A 21012-nucleotide genomic window follows, 5' to 3' on the forward strand; every position below is an offset into this window, starting at 1 on the left:
GTGTAGAATTTTGAGGACAAACATGAATTTGTTCCATTTTGGAATAAGGCTGTAACATAAAATGTGGAACAAGTGAAGCGCTGTGAATACTTTCCTGATATCCTATAGGCCCCCTTAACAACTTTTACATTTTAGTTTGCATGCTATTAGAAACAATTATGTTTTGAAGTGGCAGGTGTGCTCTAGATGAAATATTACATACACTTCTATACTTAGTTGAGTTTACTGTTTTTAGTGTTGTGGTGTATCATTTAAGTTTTGTTGGCAACTTACTGTAAAGTTCAATTGCTTTCTGGCAATGCAATGTAAGTGGTGTCATAAAAAAATCTGGTTCAAGGAGTTGAGAACTCAAGGATAACGAATAAGAACAGAAAGAAATCAAACCTAAACCATCATAAAGTATATATGTGTTGTATATAGGAGGAGGAAAAACATTGCCTCAATCATGAAGGTTTCACTCCAAGGAACTCTCCCACATCTCTTGTAATAACTCTTCCACTCATCCGCAACCTCAGTGTGCGTGTGTGTGTGTGTGTGTGTGCGTGTGTGTGTGGGTGTGTGTGAACGTGTATCATAACAACATATTATCAATATGTTGTCGTAAAGATTGCTCGACTGCGTGGGGAAAAAACAACTCTTGACAAGGAGCTGCAGAGACGCCTGAAAATACTCCAAATTACCTCCTAAAAGAAAAGTGAAATGATGTCTGTGCTGCAGTACAGTAGTTATTATGCCGTGGAAATAAACCTAATTGCATGTTTCTCTGTTTCCTTCCCAGCTATCTACGAGCCGTCATGTGAGGCCTACAAGCACCTGGGCCGCTCCTCTGACACCTACTGGATTGACCCCGATGGCAGCGGGCCACTCGGCCCATTCAAAGTCAATTGCAACATGACAGGTTGGTCCTTCTGGTGCCTCGTAAGGGGAGGACAATTCTCCCATTCCGATTATAACCCTCTATCGGGCATTTCATTTATGTCATTCATTTTGACACCGTGCCACACATCGCACCGTAGAGTATAGAAACCATCGCAGGTGTGATATAGTGCCTATATTTGCTTTTAATACTGTTTTGTGCTGCACCAAATTCTGGGCCCCCATACACAAGACCCCTAAAGGGCCCCCCATCCCACCCATCGCACTTGGTATGTTTAGAGTACATGCACTAAAAATCAAATTATTGCATGGATTTGGTTGAAAACCATTTTTTTCTTTATAAAAAACCATTAGGTTTTTTTTATTTAAAAAAAAAAAATTTGATAACATATCTAGAACATATGTAGACTAGAAGAGGCAATTCCTGAAGCAATTGTGTGTGAATGCTCCAATGCTGAAGTTGAACTGAAATGCTGACAGAATGTAGTATGCATGTAAGAATAGTTTGAATGTTGGAATGGTTTGAATGTTGAAAAGCTGATGCTTTTGAACTGAAATCCTAATGGAATGTAGGATGAATGTAGAAATTGTTTAAATGTTGAAATTGTTTAAACACTGAAATGGTTTGAATGTTGGAATGGTTTGAATATTGAGTTTGAATTTCCAGGAAAACCTGAATTTAGTTTGGAACTTGGAAAAGTGTTAGTTTGAATGTCCAGGATAAGAGGAATGTGTTAATGTTGGAATGGTTTGAATAGGTTGAAAAATGTGGGAATTGTGCAACTTGGAAAAATGTCCCATTCATTTCAATGGGAACTTCCTGGAAATTTGGGAATTTTGGGAAAAGCGTTTTGTTTTTTCCCAAAATGATTAGGAGCATGAATATCCTGAATGAACTGAATTGGTTGGTGTCGGAATTGTTTAAATCGGTCAAGAAATGTTGAATTAGTAACAGTTTTCAATTGAGAAATTCCTGGAATTTCGGGAAAACTGGGAATTTGTCTAGTTTCTTAACCAACTTGTTTTTTGTCCTGAATATAAGGAGTGTTTTGACGGTGGAACGGTTGAAATGGGTTGAAAAGTGTAGTCAAACTTAGGCTGGAAATAGGTTACCAAAAAACGTGAATTCCTGGAAATTTGTTGAATGTGGAAAAATGGTAGTTTGAATGTCCGAGATGAGTTGAATGTGTTGAAGGTGGAATTGTTTGAATCGGTTGAAAAATGAGGGAATTGTGGATGTTTGAAAAATGTCCCATTGATTTCAATGGGAATTTCAGAAACATTTGGGAATTTCAGGAAAAGTGGGAATTTTTTAGAAAATGGTAAAAAAAAAACTTGAATGGTCTCAATGAGTTGAAATGGTTGGTGTTTAAATGTTTTAAATCGGTCGAGAAATGTTGAAGTAACATTTTAAATTGAGAAATGGTAATACGGAATTCCTGAAATTTCGAGAAAACCGGGAACTTTGTTTTTTTTCCTAAGTAAGAGGAATGTTTTGACGGTGGAACGGTTGAAGTGGGTTGAAAAATGTGGGAGGAGTAGTCACCAGAAAAAACGGTGGAAATAGGGCTTTGGAAAACCAGGAATTCTGGAAAATCCTGGATTTGTTTTTTTTTACTTGGAAAAAAAGTGGTTTACATTTCCAGAATGGGGGAATGTGTTGAAGGTGGAATGGTTTGAATAGGTTGAACAATGTGGAAATGGTGGAAGTGTGAAAAATGGCCAATTCATTTTGAATGTGAAAAATGTCCCGGAAAACCTAGATTTCTGGGAAATCTGAAATTTTTTGGAAATCTTTGTCAAGGGAAAGCCTGCAATACCCAAATAGGCTGAACAGTTTGAAGTTGGAACGGTCTGAATCGAGTGAAAATGTGGAAGGTAGAGCACGCCAAAATCTGGAGAAGAAGAAGTAGTTTAATAAATAGATGAATTTTGGTGTAGAAAATCATGCTTTGGAGCATTCACACAATAACACCTCTAAATAATATTGTATTTCTTAAATAAGTGTTCTTTTTTTTGTTTTTTTTTATACAAAAAAGTGCTAAAAATTATATATAAAGTGGCCAGAATGTGGTCATTTTTTACTTAAATATGATTATGCATGTCCTTTACCTCAAAGTGTAAAGTAGAGATTTGCTGATACACATAGGATATCATCATTAGTTTAATTGAATCATAATAATGTATCATTTTTATTATGATTATATTATTAATAGTGCACTTCCTGGGAGTTAAGTCTTCCCCAGTCTTTAAAAACTAGGGACACCTCTGTTTCTAACAATATTCAAGGGTCTTTGAATGCACCACAGTTATTAGCAATGAAATACAAAAGGTAAACTTGTACATCATTTTCCCCTAGGCTGCCACAAATACATTTGTTATTTTACCTTTTCTTTTACCACTTTATTTGTGTTTGAAAATGCTGGTGATGTGTGTAACTGCTTTGATGACTTCATGAAGTCTATGTTGAGTAAAGTTGTCCAAGCTAGATTTGCCGCTATCCATAGTGCAAAAAAAGAGCTGACAAATTTTACAGAAAAAAGAGAAAAAAAACTTTTAAAAAAACATTGAAATTATCTGTCCAAGCAGCTAGTTACTTTTTCTTCATAAGATATATTTACATGAGATTTATATATCTATACGTTAACGGGACTTTTATGTTAGAAATAAGTATTTTATTCTTAAAACAAGAATTATTTGAAGTTATTTTTTCAATGTTAATATTTTTTAACTAGAATAGAGAAAATACAATTATACATGCCAAAATTAGGTTTCTGCTGGAAAGTCAATGACTAAAAATACGTAAATTGCTCTTAAAGAGGAACCTCATTATTTTTTGGGAATTTTGCTTATCATACAAAGCCGTTTTTATTTCTAATTTGTAATAATCGCTACTTGGATCAATCCATTCTGCCTCTTAATCACTTTAAAAATGCATCCAAAAAACGCCAACAACACTTCCTTTACTTTCGGTAACCTGTATAACAACCCAGCTGTAGCGACATTGTTATTGTAAGAGCGAACACAGAGGATCTCTTTTTCTAGCGTAGTAACACATTGCCTTGCTACAGCATGCTGCGGCCGTAGCCGTAAACTAGCTACTGCGTCAACAGCTGAATGGCTTTTTAGTTTGTATTGCACAACACAATGCGATAGGACAACAATCTGTATACTGACTAAAAAACATGAACAATCATATTATATATAAAGTATTAGCCCACATTTCATGTTTTGTTTGTACACAGCGAGCTCGACAGCGTATGTACTGTAGTTGTAATAACACCGATGACGTGCTGCATGTATCATGATCAATATTATAGTGACTCACTCGATGGACAGTTGTGTGTTTTTAGAGATTTTTCTAGTTGACTTTGGGTAATAAGCACACCATTTATGTTTGCAAGCTTGGCTCCAAGTTCCACATGTATACCCGCAAGTCACCCTGACCTCACTCTCTCGGCTTCCGTCTGCTCCAACGTTTCACCGTCTCTTTGTGCTAGCTTCTAGAAGCAGCAATTCATCCTCCGTATATTCAGCTTCAAAAAGATACGGTTGTGAATCCTCATTCGTCCAAAAATAGTCATTTTCCTTGTCTGTTACCAAGTCTGCCATGATTGTTTCCGGAAGTAGGAACACACAATCGTTGCCAGAAGTTGGAAGTGCGCTGCTATGGAAACTAATAAATAAACTGAGGAAAGAAGTTACGGCAATGCTTAAAACGACCAAAATACGGTAAATATTGTACATATTACATATTGTTATGAATGTGTCTGTTACTACATTTTATGTATATATATATACATATAAATATACTTGCAGTGTATGTATAAAATGTTGATGGAGGGTTTTGAAGTTGTTTTAGAGGGCTTTGAAGGCTACAAAGGGGACTCCCATTAGCTTCATGTTCCAAGCGTTTTTAACAGTTGTGTGCTGTCAGGACCAGCAATGCCTTCTCTGCTGGCCTAACATAGCCAGAAATAGTGATCATAATTAAAGATATAATTATTTTTTTTATTTATTTTCCCTAAATACAGTATCTAAAAGTATTCATATTCTCTTCATGTCATATTATGCTCGTTCCAGTGTTGTGTTGTTTTTAGTTTTAGTTTGTATCCAATCAGAATTCAGATATCTTATGTTGCCATGCTGTACAAAATCTGCCAGAGGCCTTCAGAATCAACAATGCAGTCATCCGTGCACTGCAAGTGAACGGGGACATAGAGTTGATAGACAATTGCGATAGCCAATCAGATCACAAGTTGTTGACAGTAGCCTATCTAAGTAGTCTGATGTTAACGAGACTATGATTGGATACTCACTTGTGAGTATCCAATCAGAAGTTTCAATTTAGCAGGAAACAGGAAGTGTTGCGCCGTAGTCAGACCGGGATAGAAGAGAGGGAGAACAACATGTTGATTAGGTGGCAGATATGTATTTGCAAGGCCATTTTCTAGAAGGATATTTAAAGAGAAACTAGTGAGACGATGTCGGCCAACCAAGGAAGCTAGCTCAGCTGTTCTGGCGATGAAATGGGGAAATGCTCGCCTTTTCCAGTCGAATAAGCCGACGACGAGGGGTACCACTGGCTTATACAGTGTCGAATAGGTGCTACAAATTGTGAGTTCAAATATTTTATTTTTTTCACTTTTAATGTTTTTTGCAATTTTAATTTTGACAGTACCACATAAGATATGTTTTAATTGCTGATACGGGTAGGGATGATACTCGAAACCGGTTTTCCCGGTTGTTTGATAAGAAAAGAATCGAGTCCTCTGACTCGAATCCCTTTTTGAGAACCGGTACCCGTTATCGAGACCACTATAGTAAAGGAAAAGGGTTGATTCTTTATTCGAATCCCGTCCCGACCAGAAATGCTCCGTGGGACATCACAATAAATGACGTCACGTAGCTCAGTCATTAGGCGCAGATAGCGAAAGCAGGAAAACAATGGACGGGAAAAAGCGCTCCAAGGTGTAATAAAGTTCAAAACAAAAGCTATAATCCATCGAATAACTTTACTTAGAGATTTTAGCAGGGTAAAACACATGACGAACACTTTTACGACCAACCGGAAACATAGCAACGCACCTCCTTTAAGGCAGCTGTCGCAACGTTCTTAAAACAACCGCAGCACATACATATATATATACAACATATCTCCCTTTTTTAACTTTTGTTTTTCTTTCCTTGTAAACAAAACAAAATCACACTGTAGATGTGTTGTCTGTCTAATTATAAATAATGCAGACGAGGCATGTTGGCTGAGTTCTTGACGTTTACTTTCACAGCGTGGCAACATGCAACAGTTTTCGGGGCTACTGCGCATGCTCGTAACTCCCGTTGCATGCTGGGTAGTTTAGTTGTTATATTCTCTAGCTCATAACATTTTTCCCCCATAAAGAAATAATGTTAACTCAATAAAGTGTATTTCTTTTTTTAGCTTTAACTTTTCATATATTAGCATTGTAACCACATTTGCAAAGAACTTTTCTCTTCATAGAATGTCCTTTCAATAAAGAAATAAAGTGCAAAAATGTCAAAGCATCATAACAAACAGTTATGTCAAATAGCAGCAGAAGTGCACTTTTTGGAGAGCTGTATTATTTTCAGTTTTGTGCCCAAGGGACTGATTTTATTTAACACTATATTATTATTTATACACCTATAGTGATCACAGAGACAGGTTGTTTTTGTGTTACTGTATATATTTGTTTCTCTGAAAAATCCCACTTAATATACTTTGGGTAACAACAGTCAATATTTATTTATTTTATTTTATTTTTTTAGGTGGGTAACAGTCAATATTTATTTATTCATTAGATTTTATTGTTTTATTATATAATAAAAGTGAGCTTTTGTTAAACCAAATATTGTGTGTTTTTTTTCCATATACAACAACCTATCTGGACTCGATAAGAGAATCGATAAAGAATCGGTTCGATAAGAGGATTCGATAATAGGCTCAAACTCGATAATTCCTTATCAAACATCATCCCTAGATACGGGTTAATTGATTTTTTAGCTGCGCCAGAAAATAACCCATTTTGTACACTGTTGCACATCAACAGTATACAAAATGGGTTCAATGCACATTAGGGCGTAAATGTGTTCCAGTACAGCAGTGGTCCCCAACCACCGGTCCATGACGCATTTGCTACCGGGCCGCACAGAGACATTAAATAATTTATAACCGACCGCATTTTCTCCTACTTAATTTTCGCCAGTCCCACCAGACAAACCAATAAGCATGTTCATAGATGTATTATAAAACTCCTGATAGGAAATCACCATTTGCTTTACTTGTTACATCTTTGTTACATGGGACAATGCACATTAATAAACATATAAAATGTAAAGGTGCCAAATCGTAGCCAAAAGCTAGGTTCCATCTGCAGTCCCTGGCAGGTTGTTGACCTAAGATCAGGGCAGATCAGGAACAAAGTGACCATAGTAGGTAAAGTGCATACACTGCAAAAAGTCAGTGTTCAAAAACAAGAAAACAAAACACAAAAATTAGGGGTATTTTATTTGAACTAAGCAAAATTATCTGCTAATAGAACAAGAAAATGTGGCTTGTCAAGACTTTCCAAAACAAGTAAAATTAGCTAACGTCAATGAACCCAAAATTACCTTAAATTAAGTATATTCTCACTAATAACAACTGTACTACTATATGAGTACATATTTTCTATTGTTTCATTGAAAATAAAACAGCAAAGTCCATTTGGCTGTCGTCTGTTTTAATATGAGACACAATTGTGTCAAAGTCATGATTTTTTTTTTCATGCTTGAAATAAGAAATTATTACTATTATTATTATTAAAAAAGTAGTTTTATACTTGTGAGTGTTGATGACACAGCTTTGCAACAGTTGATATTCTAGTTTCAAGCATGTTTTACTCAATATAGGTCCTAAAATCTCAGCAACAAGCTGTAATATCTTAATGAGATAATTTAGGACCAAAACACTTAAAACAAGTAAAACACTCTAACATAAAATCTGCTTAGTGAGAAGAAGTATCTTATCAGACAGAAAAATAAGCAAATATCACCCTTATTTGAGATATTTAATCTTACTTAGATTTCAGTTTTTGCAGTGTGAAGCAGATGGAGAAGTGCTAAATTGTTGCATATAATAATTGTGCTGAAGGAAAAAAATACACATCTCCTTTTAGTCTAGTAAGTTAAAGTGCTGGTATTATTTCACATCGTCCTATTACATAAGTAGTTAGCAATAACGGATGTATTTACGCATGGAAAATTGGTTAGTATGTGTATTTATGTACGAAATATTGCACAAAATATGAATACATAACTTTTAGAATGGAAATAGTAATCCACAGAAATCTATTAGAACTAATGTCAAGTATTTCTATCTTTCTTACACTGTATATCCATGCTCTTGTCCTTAAATGTGATGTATCACCTATAACCCATCAGACACTAAGGCCAAAAAAAAGCCCACTACTAGCAAAAATGAGCAAAAAAACAAAAGTCTATGGAGAGCTTTTTTGCACAGGGAAAAGTCCAGGGGCTCCCACTAATTGAATGTTATCGTGAGTTTTTTTCCATGTATTCATTTTTCATGCACTTATTTTTAGTATATTTATCTGCCACACGTGGAAGGCTGGTCCATGAAAATAATGCCTTCATTAAACCGGTCCCTGGTGCAAAAAAGGTTGGGGACCCCTGCTGTATAGTATTTCTCCAGCAACGGTCATGTGGTGACATAAATGATGGTATTTTGAGAGGTAATCATTGGAGTCGGACATCACTGAAGGCCTAGGTGGGAAACGCACGGCCCGCCACTGGTTTTTACTGGTGATCTTTAAATCCTAAAAAAAAGCCATGTGGTCTTGTCTCTTATGATTGTGAATGATAGGCAAAATTCCCCCAAAAATGTCAGTTCCCCTTTAAAACATTTTAAATATTGTCAGGTGGTAAATAATTTGCAGTGCAGATAAAACAAAACATGTTATATTAACGTTATGTTAACATTTTTGACATCCCAACTTACCTCCTCACTTTGACTCCACCATATTTGAGTATATGAACACAAAGATCCACTGAGATCACCAAGATAAATCACACAGAATAAGCAAAAGTAGCATCTCTTCCAAATCTGAGTGACACCTCCATCTCGCATACACAAATACCAACACATCCACCTGCCTAGCTTCAAGCCAGTACACACACGCACAAAGTGGAATAATTAGATCGTCTGGAACACCGTAGCGGAAAGGCGAGACTTTTGATGAAATGTCACTGCACTCCGCTGGCTAACCCCTTAGTCACAGTGAATTGCACTAATACACACACACACACACACACACGTACACACACACCTGAAAAATGTTAAGTTGACCTTCCCCCCTTCCAAAAGCACGCACCTTATATGCAGTCACACACACCCACACACACACACACACACACACACACACACACACACACACACACACACACACACACACACACACACACACACACACACACACACACACACACACACACACACACACACACACACACACGTGTCTTCCCTGTGTGGCAGTGTGAGTAAACGAGGACATGTCTTGAGTGACGGGCTCATACTCGCACAGCACTGAAGCGTCTATTAAAGCCTGCAGTCTCTGGGCTGTAACTTCCATAGATGGAAAAAAGAAAGAAAGGAATTCCCTCCTGTGACAGTCAAACTGGCATTTGGTGTGTGTGTGAATAAATACATACATTGACCTTGCAGGTGTGGGTAATGGTACGGACCAAACCGCATCATAACTGGGAAGAATGCTTGATTACCGATGAAAGCTTCGATGCTTTGATTGTTTACAAAAAGTGTTCAAAAGTTTAGAGACACTAATGCATTTTACTGAATGAGAAAGTGTCTCTAAACTTTTGACTCGTCTTGTAGATCACGAGCGTCAAACTCAAAGCCCGACCTGACACGCAACATCATTTCATATGGCCTGTGGAAGCCTGAAAGTAACACGCGTCAATAAAGTACTTTATGTTTTCGTACTAAATGACTTAGACTTAGACAAACTTTAAAGATCCACAAGGGAAATTGTTCCACACAGTAGCTCAGTTACAAAGGAAGGAAAGTGTAAGGATGGAAAGGATAATGCAGGTATAAAGTAGACTACAAATGTACCGTAGTAGCAATATAAAATATAACATATGTGTAATATTCACATATTATATATACAGTATATGATATATACTGATATTTTATATTATAATTTTACATAAGATATACAATATATAACAAGTACCATGTACAATATATGCATTATAAACAAAGAGAGGTAGCTAACATAGAAGCGGTCAGGTAATAGACAGATATCATCTATTGCTGTATAACAAATGCATTTGTTCTTTCTATTTTTACAGTCAAAAAATACATTCAATTGTATACTTTAAACTTGAATATTATCTAATAAAACAACAAATATTATATTATCATACATCCTAAACATCCATCCATTCATTTTCTACCGCTTGTCCCTCTCGGTTATATGCAGGGGGCTGGAGCTTATCCCAGCTTCACTTGAGCTTCACCGTATTGCAATGTTTTGCAAATGCTTTAATATCTGCTTTACTTATGAATTTAAAGCAAGGTATTCATCCAATTGTACACTGTAGAAATGACAATAGATTTTACAGTAACATTTTACGGTAAAAACTGAGCTGCAAGTTTTTTAACCATAGTTTTTACAGCATAATACTGCAAATGGGAAAAGCGCACTAACGTTTCTTTTGGGCAAAATTATGGCAACTGAGCTGCCAGTGAAAAAACTGTGTTACTGTTTTTACCTTTATAAGAAATACACCGTAAAAAAACAGCCGTAGATTTTACCATTAAAAAAAATCAACAGTGCCATTCATAATAATATGCTAAATTGTACGTTAAAATCATGGCTACGGAGCCAGTTTTTTTTTGGTTAAATCAGAAAGTTTTTTTTTTCCTTTACAGTATCCGTTAAAATATATATATATATATATATATATATATATATATATATATATATATATATATATATATATATATATATATATATATATATATATCAAATGCAGAGGCAATTGTATAATAATATCATAAAGCAAATCCTTATACATGTATATTCATATATTGTTCACTGTTATTCACGACGTTAGACGATCATTAGGCCATAGATAAGAACTATGCCCCCACATTTGGATTGTTTTGTTTTCTAAAATTATTTTATAATTAATACATAGCAGTTTTTCCCTTGCATATCTATAGCAGTGGCTCCCAATTATTACTATATTGTTATTACTATTACTATAGTAACTCTTCTTTATGATTACATTTTTAATATAAAAAACATTTTTAAATAAATATATTTGTCTTACATTTTACATAGTAGTAAAAAAAATTGTTAACGGACCAGATGATATACCAACAGAAGCAATGAAATCCCAAAATTAACATAATACAGGATTATTAACCGGATTAATATACAAAAGCGGATACATACCAGTTGAAAAGTGACCATCCATTTTTGTTCCCTTGCCAAAAAAAACAAAAAGCACAAGACTGCGCATACTACCGAACTATCCGCTTATTGACAAACATTGACGGACAGTAACAAACTACATGTAGCGAAGCTACGTAGCTTAACTTCATTTACCAGTAGCTTGCCGGTAGCTTCACTACTTTTTAAACGAGTAGCTATTCCTGTAGCTTAGCTATTTTTAGACCCGTGTAGCGAGGTAGCTTACATCAGCGCTACAAGCTACAAAGAGAGAAAATGGACTGAGAATCCAGGCCAAAAAAAAAAAAAGTACAACTACAATGACCTGGATGAATGAGAACATCCATAAATACGGAGAAAATTCATGATGATTGCTTGGTGTTCTATAATGAATCACAATTGGCTAAGGTTAGGACGAATCATTACGGACTGGCTAATCAGAGGCAAGATAAGGTGAGTCATCGAAACCAGGAAGCAAAATCCTAAAATACATGCACTAATGTCACATAACACTTTTAGATATAGATAGGCCTTGTTCACACTGCAGGTCATTTGCAATTGTTTTCCCCTATATGCGATCTGTATCGGATTTTTACTAAGATCGAAATACCTCACGCTAAACAGTGTGTGCAATCTATAAAAATGGCGTGTGTGCTATTAGTAGGCGTGTTGCGTGTGATCTACCAAGACTGCATGCAATTGAAAAGTGATGTAGACAGCTTTTTTTAAAATGAGGATCTTGCGTGCGCTATACTGGCCATCACTACGTTTTTTCACTATGTTTTCAAACAAACAGGAGACATGTACCACTTTTTATGGGCATTTTAGAAGCAGTTGTGCATCGCATCTAAATTGACACCTGCTGAAGGTGCGTGGTAGGGGGGGCTATTGCACTACTGGGCTCAAGACGCAAAAAAATACATACTTCAAGGAGTTCTTTATCACATAGAAATCATTTATAACTTGTTTTTTATAGAAAAAATGTGTCTTTGCAGCGGAAGCACTCCTCTCTCACAGCCGTGTGTGTTGGATTGCACATCCTTTTTAAACATGCTCAATAAAACACAAAATAGTGCTCCCAAAACGGTGATGAGTGTTGATAAATCACATTGCGCGTGCTAAATAATTATATCTGCATTTTCTCCACCCACTATTGTGGGGGGGCATATATTTAGCATATTAATGAAGACAGAGACACTATCAAGTTTGCACGTGTTTTAGTACATGCAAACCTTTAGTAAATCAGGCTCTAAGTGACAACACTGTATTTGTAAAGCTTAAAAAAATTATAAACACAACACAAATTGGATTTAATTGGCCAATGGGGTAGTTATGATTAGAGCCCTGTTAACACTGCCTGGCAACAAATGGTTGCAAACAAAAAAAATAAAATACATTGCTGCTTCTGCTGGGCAGTTAAAATGTTATTTAAGTTGTTAAATTTTATAATGAAACCCAAATGATTTTTTCCATCTGTGGGATTTATAACATTCAGAGAAATTGGAATTTTAACAAGCACATCCGGAAGAGGAGGTTTCTAGTGAGCGAGGACATGCAGGCAGGCAGAGGACGATGCAAAAGACAGAGCAGAATGAAAACATGATTAGGGGTTGCCGCAGCGACCCCTAACGGGAAGAGCTGGAATTACAATAATTATCTGGTTTCCACTGATGTAGTTACATGAGAGTGTTTTGTCATTGGTGTGTGTAGAGGACAAAGTGTGGACCATGGTCATGAACAACCTGCCGCCCAAAACTACAGTGACCGGTTCCAGTCGAGAAAGACGCACCATACTTCAAGTCAACTACAGCGCTTCAATGGAGCAGGTAACACAAACACACTAACACTCACCATGTTGACTTACACAGCTGTAACGCTGTAGAATAAATAGGCCGATTGGTCGACCTGTAACATTTCCTGTGTGCGTATGCAACTTGTTCAAAAACTCCTCTGAGTTTCGATTAATATTTGAGATAAAAACATAACAATAGGGATGGATACCTTTCACATTGGGATCTATACGGTACCAATTCCCGGTAGCTGGGAATCGATATCGGTACTCAATGGTGCCAATTCTTGGTACTTCCGTGTGTGTTCATGTGTTAATAAAATGTTATTTTTTATTCAACAGTCCAGTTGTCATATCTTGATTTCTTACACTTCTTAGTCTCATTTGCAAGTATTATCGAGAAGACGTTACATGCAGTTGCAGTTCCAAGACGTCAGATGGCAGTGGTTTTTAGACTGCAGTGTGTTGCTGAGTCAGGGAGTAGTCTTTGCCATGAAGCTAAATCTAGTCTTTTGTTGCAGTCTACACATTGATTATACTGTAAGTATTGTACTTATGACACACCAGATGTTTGATTGAAATGTGCATCTTAGATGTAGTTTTCATTAACAATTTTGGAGGTGGGGAATTGCCATGTAAAATTGATAATGCTAATCAGTAGCATCTCTATTGCAAATCCAATGTAAATTAGCATTGAGCTAGTGCTTTTTAAAAAGTGGAACCTTATTGTATGTTCTAGCGTTTTCTATCAGGCCTGTTTTCTTTGTTGGCATGGACAATTGCCTGGACATGGACAATTGCAACATTACAACTGAACCCACTTGGGCGGTGCGACTTAGTTGGTTGAGCAGCTATGACAGCAGCTTGAGGATTCTAGGTTCGATCCTCGCTTCCAGCATCCTATTCTCTGCCGTTGTGTCCTTGGGCAAGACACTTTACCCACACGCTCCCAGTGCCACCCACCCACACTGGTTTAAATGTAACTTAAAAATGTAGATAATGGATTTCAATATGTAAAGTGCTTTGAGTCTGTAGAGAAAAGCGCTATATAAATATAATTCACTTCACTCGGAGTGCTACTTCAGTGCTTGTATCCTTTCCAAGTGTTTGAAGCGTTCGAGTCTGCAACCGGACGTTATGTCACATCCAATAAAGGTATTGAACTATAGCACTGTTTGATTTGACATGAATAAATACTGACGGAATCCGGTCCGTGCTGATAAAAGTACCGAATTCGGTAACCATCTGGACTGATTAGTTACGGTTAGTTCCGGCTGCAATAACACTCCCCTTCTCGCTTTTATTGCTAACATTTGCCCACAACACCGGAAGTAAATGGTCAACAAGAGTTGTGGTTACTTAGAGAGTTGAAGTCAGACCACGCAGTCAATCCTGATCTATAAATGCAAGGGTGTCGAAAGTGCTTTCGGTTGTCATTTGCAGTCTAAAATAACCGTTGTAACATATGGATTAGTTCCAGCTGCAATAACACTCCCTTTCTCTCTTTAATTACCAATGATTGCCCACAGTGCAGTAAGCTAACAAACTAAATAGTCGACGAGAGTTGACAAAGACCTATAAAAACAGGGGTGTGCAAGGTGCTGCCCGGGTGCCATTTGCGACCCATGGCTCATTTTGCAGTGGTAAAAAAAAAAATTGAGTTAGGCGGCGTACTAAAATGTCTTCATGGTTGGCAGGTGGAAAAATGCACACTTAGACAAAACATTATTGATTAGACGGCTGGTTTTTTGCTGCTGACGGTTGTGCCTTCGGTTTTCCAGGTTAGTTTAATTTCCATGTTCAGTTCTGTACAGAGGCTACTTAGCCTCAAGTCACGAATGACATGTTCAATTTGTAAACAAAGAATAAACTGACAAATACAGCTTTGTCCTTGTTGAGTGGGAAAAAGTTATTCGCTAGATTTTTCCCGTAAACGATCATAATGGAAGAATACATAAGATTTTGATAACCTGCCATCATAGCATCCATTAAACTTCACATGGCTATTTACGTTTGCAATCATTGTGTGTGCATGTGTGTGTGTGTCCAAGGGCGGCTAATTTACGCATGCCAGCTATTCTCTTGGCTGAAAGAAAAAGCAGTTTTACAGCCACAAGGGAAGTGGCAGCTTATCATTGCACTGACGGCAATAGCTTATCACTACTGTCAAACATGGAGGAAAATTACAGTAAATGAGCTGCTTCTTATTTCACGCTACTCAAGTCTGACATTGTACTATTAAGAAATATTGACCCACCCCAACCATTTATCACTCACATGTATAATGTATTTCTAAACACTATTATTAAATTGCTACTTTGTATCTAAAAACAAATGTACAAAAAACATTTTAAATAATGTAATAAATAAATACACACTTACTATTTTTAATGTATGTAAGTTAAAGTTAAAGTACCAATGATTGTCACACACTTAAAATATGAAAGTATTTTTTAAAGCAATGGATGGATGGATGGATTAAAGGCCTACTGAAATGAGATGTTCTTATTTAAACGGGGATAGCAGATCCATTCTATCTGTCATACTTGATCATTTTGCGATATTGCCATATTTTTGCTGAAAGGATTTAGTAGAGAACATCGATGATAAAATCGCAACTTTTGGTCGCTGATAAAAAAGCCTTGCCTGTACCGGAAGTAGCGTGACGTCGCAGGTTGTGGAGCTCCTCACATCTGCACATTGTTTACAATCATGGCCACCAGCAGCGAGAGCGATTCGGACCAAGAAAGCAACGATTTCCCCATTAATTTGAGCGAGGATGAAAGACTTGTGGATGAGGAAAGTGAGAGTGAAGGACTAGAGGGCAGTGGAAGCGATTCAGATAGGGAAGATGCTGTGAGAGGCGGGTGGGACCTGATATTCAGCTGGGAATGACTAAAACAGTAAATAAACACAATACATATATACAGTATACTCTATTAGCCACAACACAACCAGGCTTATATTTAATATGCCACAAATTAATCCCACATAACAAACACCTCCCCCCTCCCGTCCATATAACCCGCCAATAAAAATCAAACACCCGCACAACACCCTCGATCCCACAGCCCGAAGTACCGTTCACCTCCCCAAAGTTCATACAGCACATATATTTCCCCAAAGTTACGTACGTGACATGCACATAGCGGCACGCACGTACGGGCAAGCGATCAAATGTTTGGAAGCCGCAGCTGCGTACTCACGGTAGCGCGTATCCAACTCAAAGTCCTCCTGGTAAGAGTCTCTGTTGTCCCATCTCCACAAGCATGCGTATCCAACTCAAAGTCCTCCTGGTAAGAGTCTATGTTGTCCCAGTTCTCCACAGGCCAATGGTAAAGCTTGACTGTCATCGTTCGGGAATGTAAACAATGAAACACCAGCTACGACGTAGCCGCTACGTGTTTGTGTTGCTGCAGCCGGCCGCTAATACACCGCTTCCCACCTACAGCTTTCTTCTTTGCTATCTCCATCCATCCATCCATCCATCTTCTTCCGCTTATCCGAGGTCGGGTCGCGGGGGTAGCAGCCTAAGCAGGGAAGCCCAGACTTTCCTCTCCCCAGCCACTTCGTCCAGCTCCTCCCGTGGGATCCCGAGGCGTTCCCAGACCAGCCGGGAGACATAGTCTTCCCAACGTGTCCTGGGTCTTCCCCGTGGCCTCCTACCGGTCGGACGTGCCCTAAACACCTCCCTAGGGAGGCGTTCGGGTGGCATCCTGACCAGATGCCCGAACCACCTCATCTGGCTCCTCTCGATGTGGAGGAGCAGCGGCTTTACTTTGAGCTCCCCCCGGATGGCAGAGCTTCTCACCCTATCTCTAAGGGAGAGCCCCGCCACCCGGCGGAGGAAACTCATTTCGGCCGCCTGTACCCGTGATCTTGTCCTTTCGGTCATAACCCAAAGCTCATGACCATAGGTGAGGATGGGAACGTAGATCGACCGGTAAATTGAGAGCTTTGCCTTCCGGCTCAGCTCCTTCTTCACCACAACGGATCGATACAGCGTCCGCATTACTGAAGACGCCGCACCGATCCGCCTGTCGATCTCACGATCCACTCTTCCCCCACTCGTGAACAAGACTCCTAGGTACTTGAACTCCTCCACTTGGGGCAGAGTGTCCTCCCCAACCCGGAGATGGCACTCCACCCTTTTCCGGGCGAGAACCATGGACTCGGACTTGGAGGTGCTGATTCTCATCCCAGTCGCTTCACACTCGGCTGCGAACCGATCCAGCGAGAGCTGAAGATCCTGGCCGGATGAAGCCATCAGGACCACATCATCCGCAAAAAGCAGAGACCTAATCCTGCAGCCACCAAACCGTTCATTAAACAAATTGCAAAAGATTCACCAACACAGATGTCCAGAATACTGTGGAATTTTGCGATGAAAACAGACGACTTAATAGCTGGCTACAATTGTGTCCCAAAATGTCCGCTATAATCCGTGACGTCACGCGCAAATGTCATCATACCGAGACGTTATCAGCAGGATATTTCGCGGGAAATTTAAAATTGCACTTTACTAATCTAACCCGGCCGTATTGGCATGTGTTGCAATGTTAAGATTTCATCATTGATGTATAAACTATCAGACTGCGTGGTCGGTAGTAGTGGGTTTCAGTAGGCCTTTAATGTATGTCTGTATTTAATAAATAGTAATAAAATAAAATAAACAATTAAACACGGTTTAACGATTATAATCAACACCATCAATAACAATTGTAATATTAATGATAATAATAATAAACAGTTAAATAGACATAACATTTTTTTAATATGCATTTTGTTTAAACATGCAATTTTTAGGGACTCTATTATGTTCAAATTGTACTATTTTCGTTGCAATCCTTGTGTGCAATTAGCATCATTGTATTAAAAAATAAACAGGTAACAGATATGTATTTTTATTTCCTCCATAATTGCATTTACCGTTATGAAGAAATACATGTTTTTATATTTATAATAAATAATTGATTATTAATTGAAATTTATTAACTAATTATTATTTGGAAAGTTGATTTTTTAATTAAATTATACAAAATAAGCACTACATTTTTAGTAGCATTGGTATTAGGGATGTGTACTGATTTTGGTAGATTTATTGGTACTGACTGAATTCCGTCGGTAATACCGGGTAATCAAACAGTGCCATATTTCGATACTTTTTTTGCACCTGACGTCACGGCTGTTTGCAGACTTTGCACCAACTCAAGCACCAGGCAGAGCAATAATTGTTTGTAAGGCTAAGACAAACATAGCATATTTGGCTTAATGGCAAAGACTACTTCCTTGTTAGGACAAAACACTGCTGCCAACTTGCATTTTGGAATAGCAACTGCATGCATTGTATTTCTATTCTATTCTATTCTGTTTTATAATACTTGCAACGGAGACTCAGAAGTGTAAGAAAACAACTGGACAGCACAGCTATCATTATCAGCTCAGTGTTAAATGTAAAAAACATATTTTATCATCAAACAAATAAGATTTAAAGTACCGAAAATTGGTACTGTTTAGTACCTGTATCGATTCCTAGGTACTAGGAATTGGTGCTGTCAAATGTGAAAAGTACCCATCCTTACTTAGTTTTATCTGGAATAATGAGCAAAGAAAAAATTCAGAAAAATCCACAAAAAATCTAATTCTCCGGTAATTATATTTACTGTATGTGTCAGGGGTGTCAAACGTACGGCCCGCGGGCGGAAGATGTTTTATCTGGCCCGCGGGATGAGTTTGCTAAGTATAAAAATGTGCCAAAATTTTTGAATGACAGAAACTGCTGTTCTAAATGTGTCCACTAGATGTCGCAATAGCAATTATTTGTATCTTTGTAGATTATGCTACATATGTAAAAAAAAATAATAAACCACTTGATTTCGAGGAAAATTAGAAAACTACATAAATAACATCCTGCAATTTGATTTTGATATTATTTTTTTATCTTGATAGATTGAAAATTAACACCAATGAGTTGACTGATGAACATTATCACATAATTTATTCAGAAAGTATAAATAACGACAAATAAAGATAGAATACTATTAACCGCAACATGTAAGTGTAAATAAACCCCAACAACATTATGATTTGTACATTTTCAGAATGTGCTTGTTCTATTTTTAAACAAAGAAAACAACCTGAAGTTGTCTTTATTTTTAAGTTATCGTGCCGTGATTTTACTTGAGAGTAGATTTTTCTCCATGTGGCCCCCGATCTAAAAGGAGTTTGACACCCCTGGTATATATGCAAGAAAAAAACATAAAAGTATGTATTTTGACAAATAAATATTGACTATGATGATATAAATATGGTTACATTTTATGTTTGTAGATATGTCTTACAATAATATAGGTTTACAGTGCATAGATCTGGAGGTCATGTGGCTCATGTCGCCGGAAAATAGTATAATTTTACCAAATGATACTGCTTATTTCTACTATATTCTCATATTGTTATGACTGGTGTGCTCCACCAAAGAGATTGAGTGGCATACACCCTATTTTTAATCAAGCCCTCTCTCTGTCTTGTTAAATACTTTCATTGTCCCAGCTCTATTGAATACATTAAATGGGTGTATTTGATATATGTATATTTCTGCTTGTTGTGCTTGCAGGTGACAGCGATCACCACCAGCGCCGAACACTGCGAGCAACAGATCACGTACAGTTGCCGCATGTCCAGGCTGCTCAACACGCCAGGTACTGCTGAAAGCGCTTGCGTTGGTATCAAATTGTCATATTTTACTGTGAAATGCATTAAATATAGGGCAATGGATCTTAGATGTGGCGGTCAAAGAATCGCAAATTGATTGTAGTGTACACTAGGGTTGTACGGTATACCGGTATTAGTATAGTACCGCGATACTAATTAATCATTTTCGGTACTATACCGTCTCTGAAACGTACCGGTCCCGCGTTGAAGTCACGTCGTGACATTGCTGGTTTACAAGTAGAGGAGCATGTTGGGCAGCGCACACACACGGAATACTTACAAGCAGACACAGTGTGTAGACAGAAAAGGGAGAATGGACGCATTTTGGCTTAAAAACTGACGATAAAGGTGAAATTATAAGACTGAAACGCCCTCAGAAAGAGGTGCTTTAGGACATGGCTAGCTAGCTAGTGGCTAAAGTCCATCCGCCGTCGGCAGTGTTTTAGCGACTTCTAAATCACTAATCCTGGTCTCCATGGCGACAAATAAAGTATGTTTCTTACACGTACCATTATCACTGCAGGACGAGGAAAAGCTAAACATGCTTCACTACACGCCGTATGAGGATACAATAGCTCACTGGCATCAAAATGTAAACAAACACCATTGGTGGATCTACACCTGACATCCACTGTAATGATATCAAGTACAGGCACGTATCTAGTTGATACTACTATGATTATGTCGATATTTTTTGGCATCACAACATCTTCTTTAGTTTTTTTAAAAATGTATATTATGTTTATAAACTCAGGAAATATGTCCCTGGACACATGAGGACTTTGAATATGACCAATGTCTGATCCTGTAATGGTATCGGATATTATACCCAAATTTGTGGTGTCATCCAAAACCAATGTAAAGTATCAAAAAACAGAAGAATAAGTGATTATTAAATTTTAACAGAAGTGTAGACAGAACATGTTAAAAGAGTAAGTAAGCAGATATTAACAGTACATGAACAAGTAGATTAATCATTAATTTTCTACCACTTGTCCTTAATAATGTTGACAAAATAATAGGATGATAAATGACACAATATGTTACTGCATACGTCAGCAGACTAATTAGGAGTCTTTGTTTGTTTACTTACCACTAAAAGACAAGTTGTCTTGTATGTTCACTTTTTTATTTAAGGAC

General features: G+C 37.5%; 1 protein-coding gene across 1 annotated transcript in view; it reads left to right on the plus strand.

Moving 5' to 3' along the window:
* The window catches only part of cntnap2a (contactin associated protein 2a), a 541273-nt gene that overhangs the window by 228007 nt on the left and 292254 nt on the right, over positions 1-21012 (plus strand). Inside the window, exons 12-14 of the mRNA XM_062021878.1 lie at positions 779-898; positions 13083-13198; positions 19775-19859. Coding sequence (XP_061877862.1) covers positions 779-898; positions 13083-13198; positions 19775-19859 — 321 coding nt within the window. The remainder of the gene's footprint in view (positions 1-778; positions 899-13082; positions 13199-19774; positions 19860-21012) is intronic.

Source organism: Entelurus aequoreus, linkage group LG15 (genome assembly GCF_033978785.1).
Source record: "Entelurus aequoreus isolate RoL-2023_Sb linkage group LG15, RoL_Eaeq_v1.1, whole genome shotgun sequence".
Lineage (NCBI taxonomy): Eukaryota > Metazoa > Chordata > Actinopteri > Syngnathiformes > Syngnathidae > Entelurus > Entelurus aequoreus.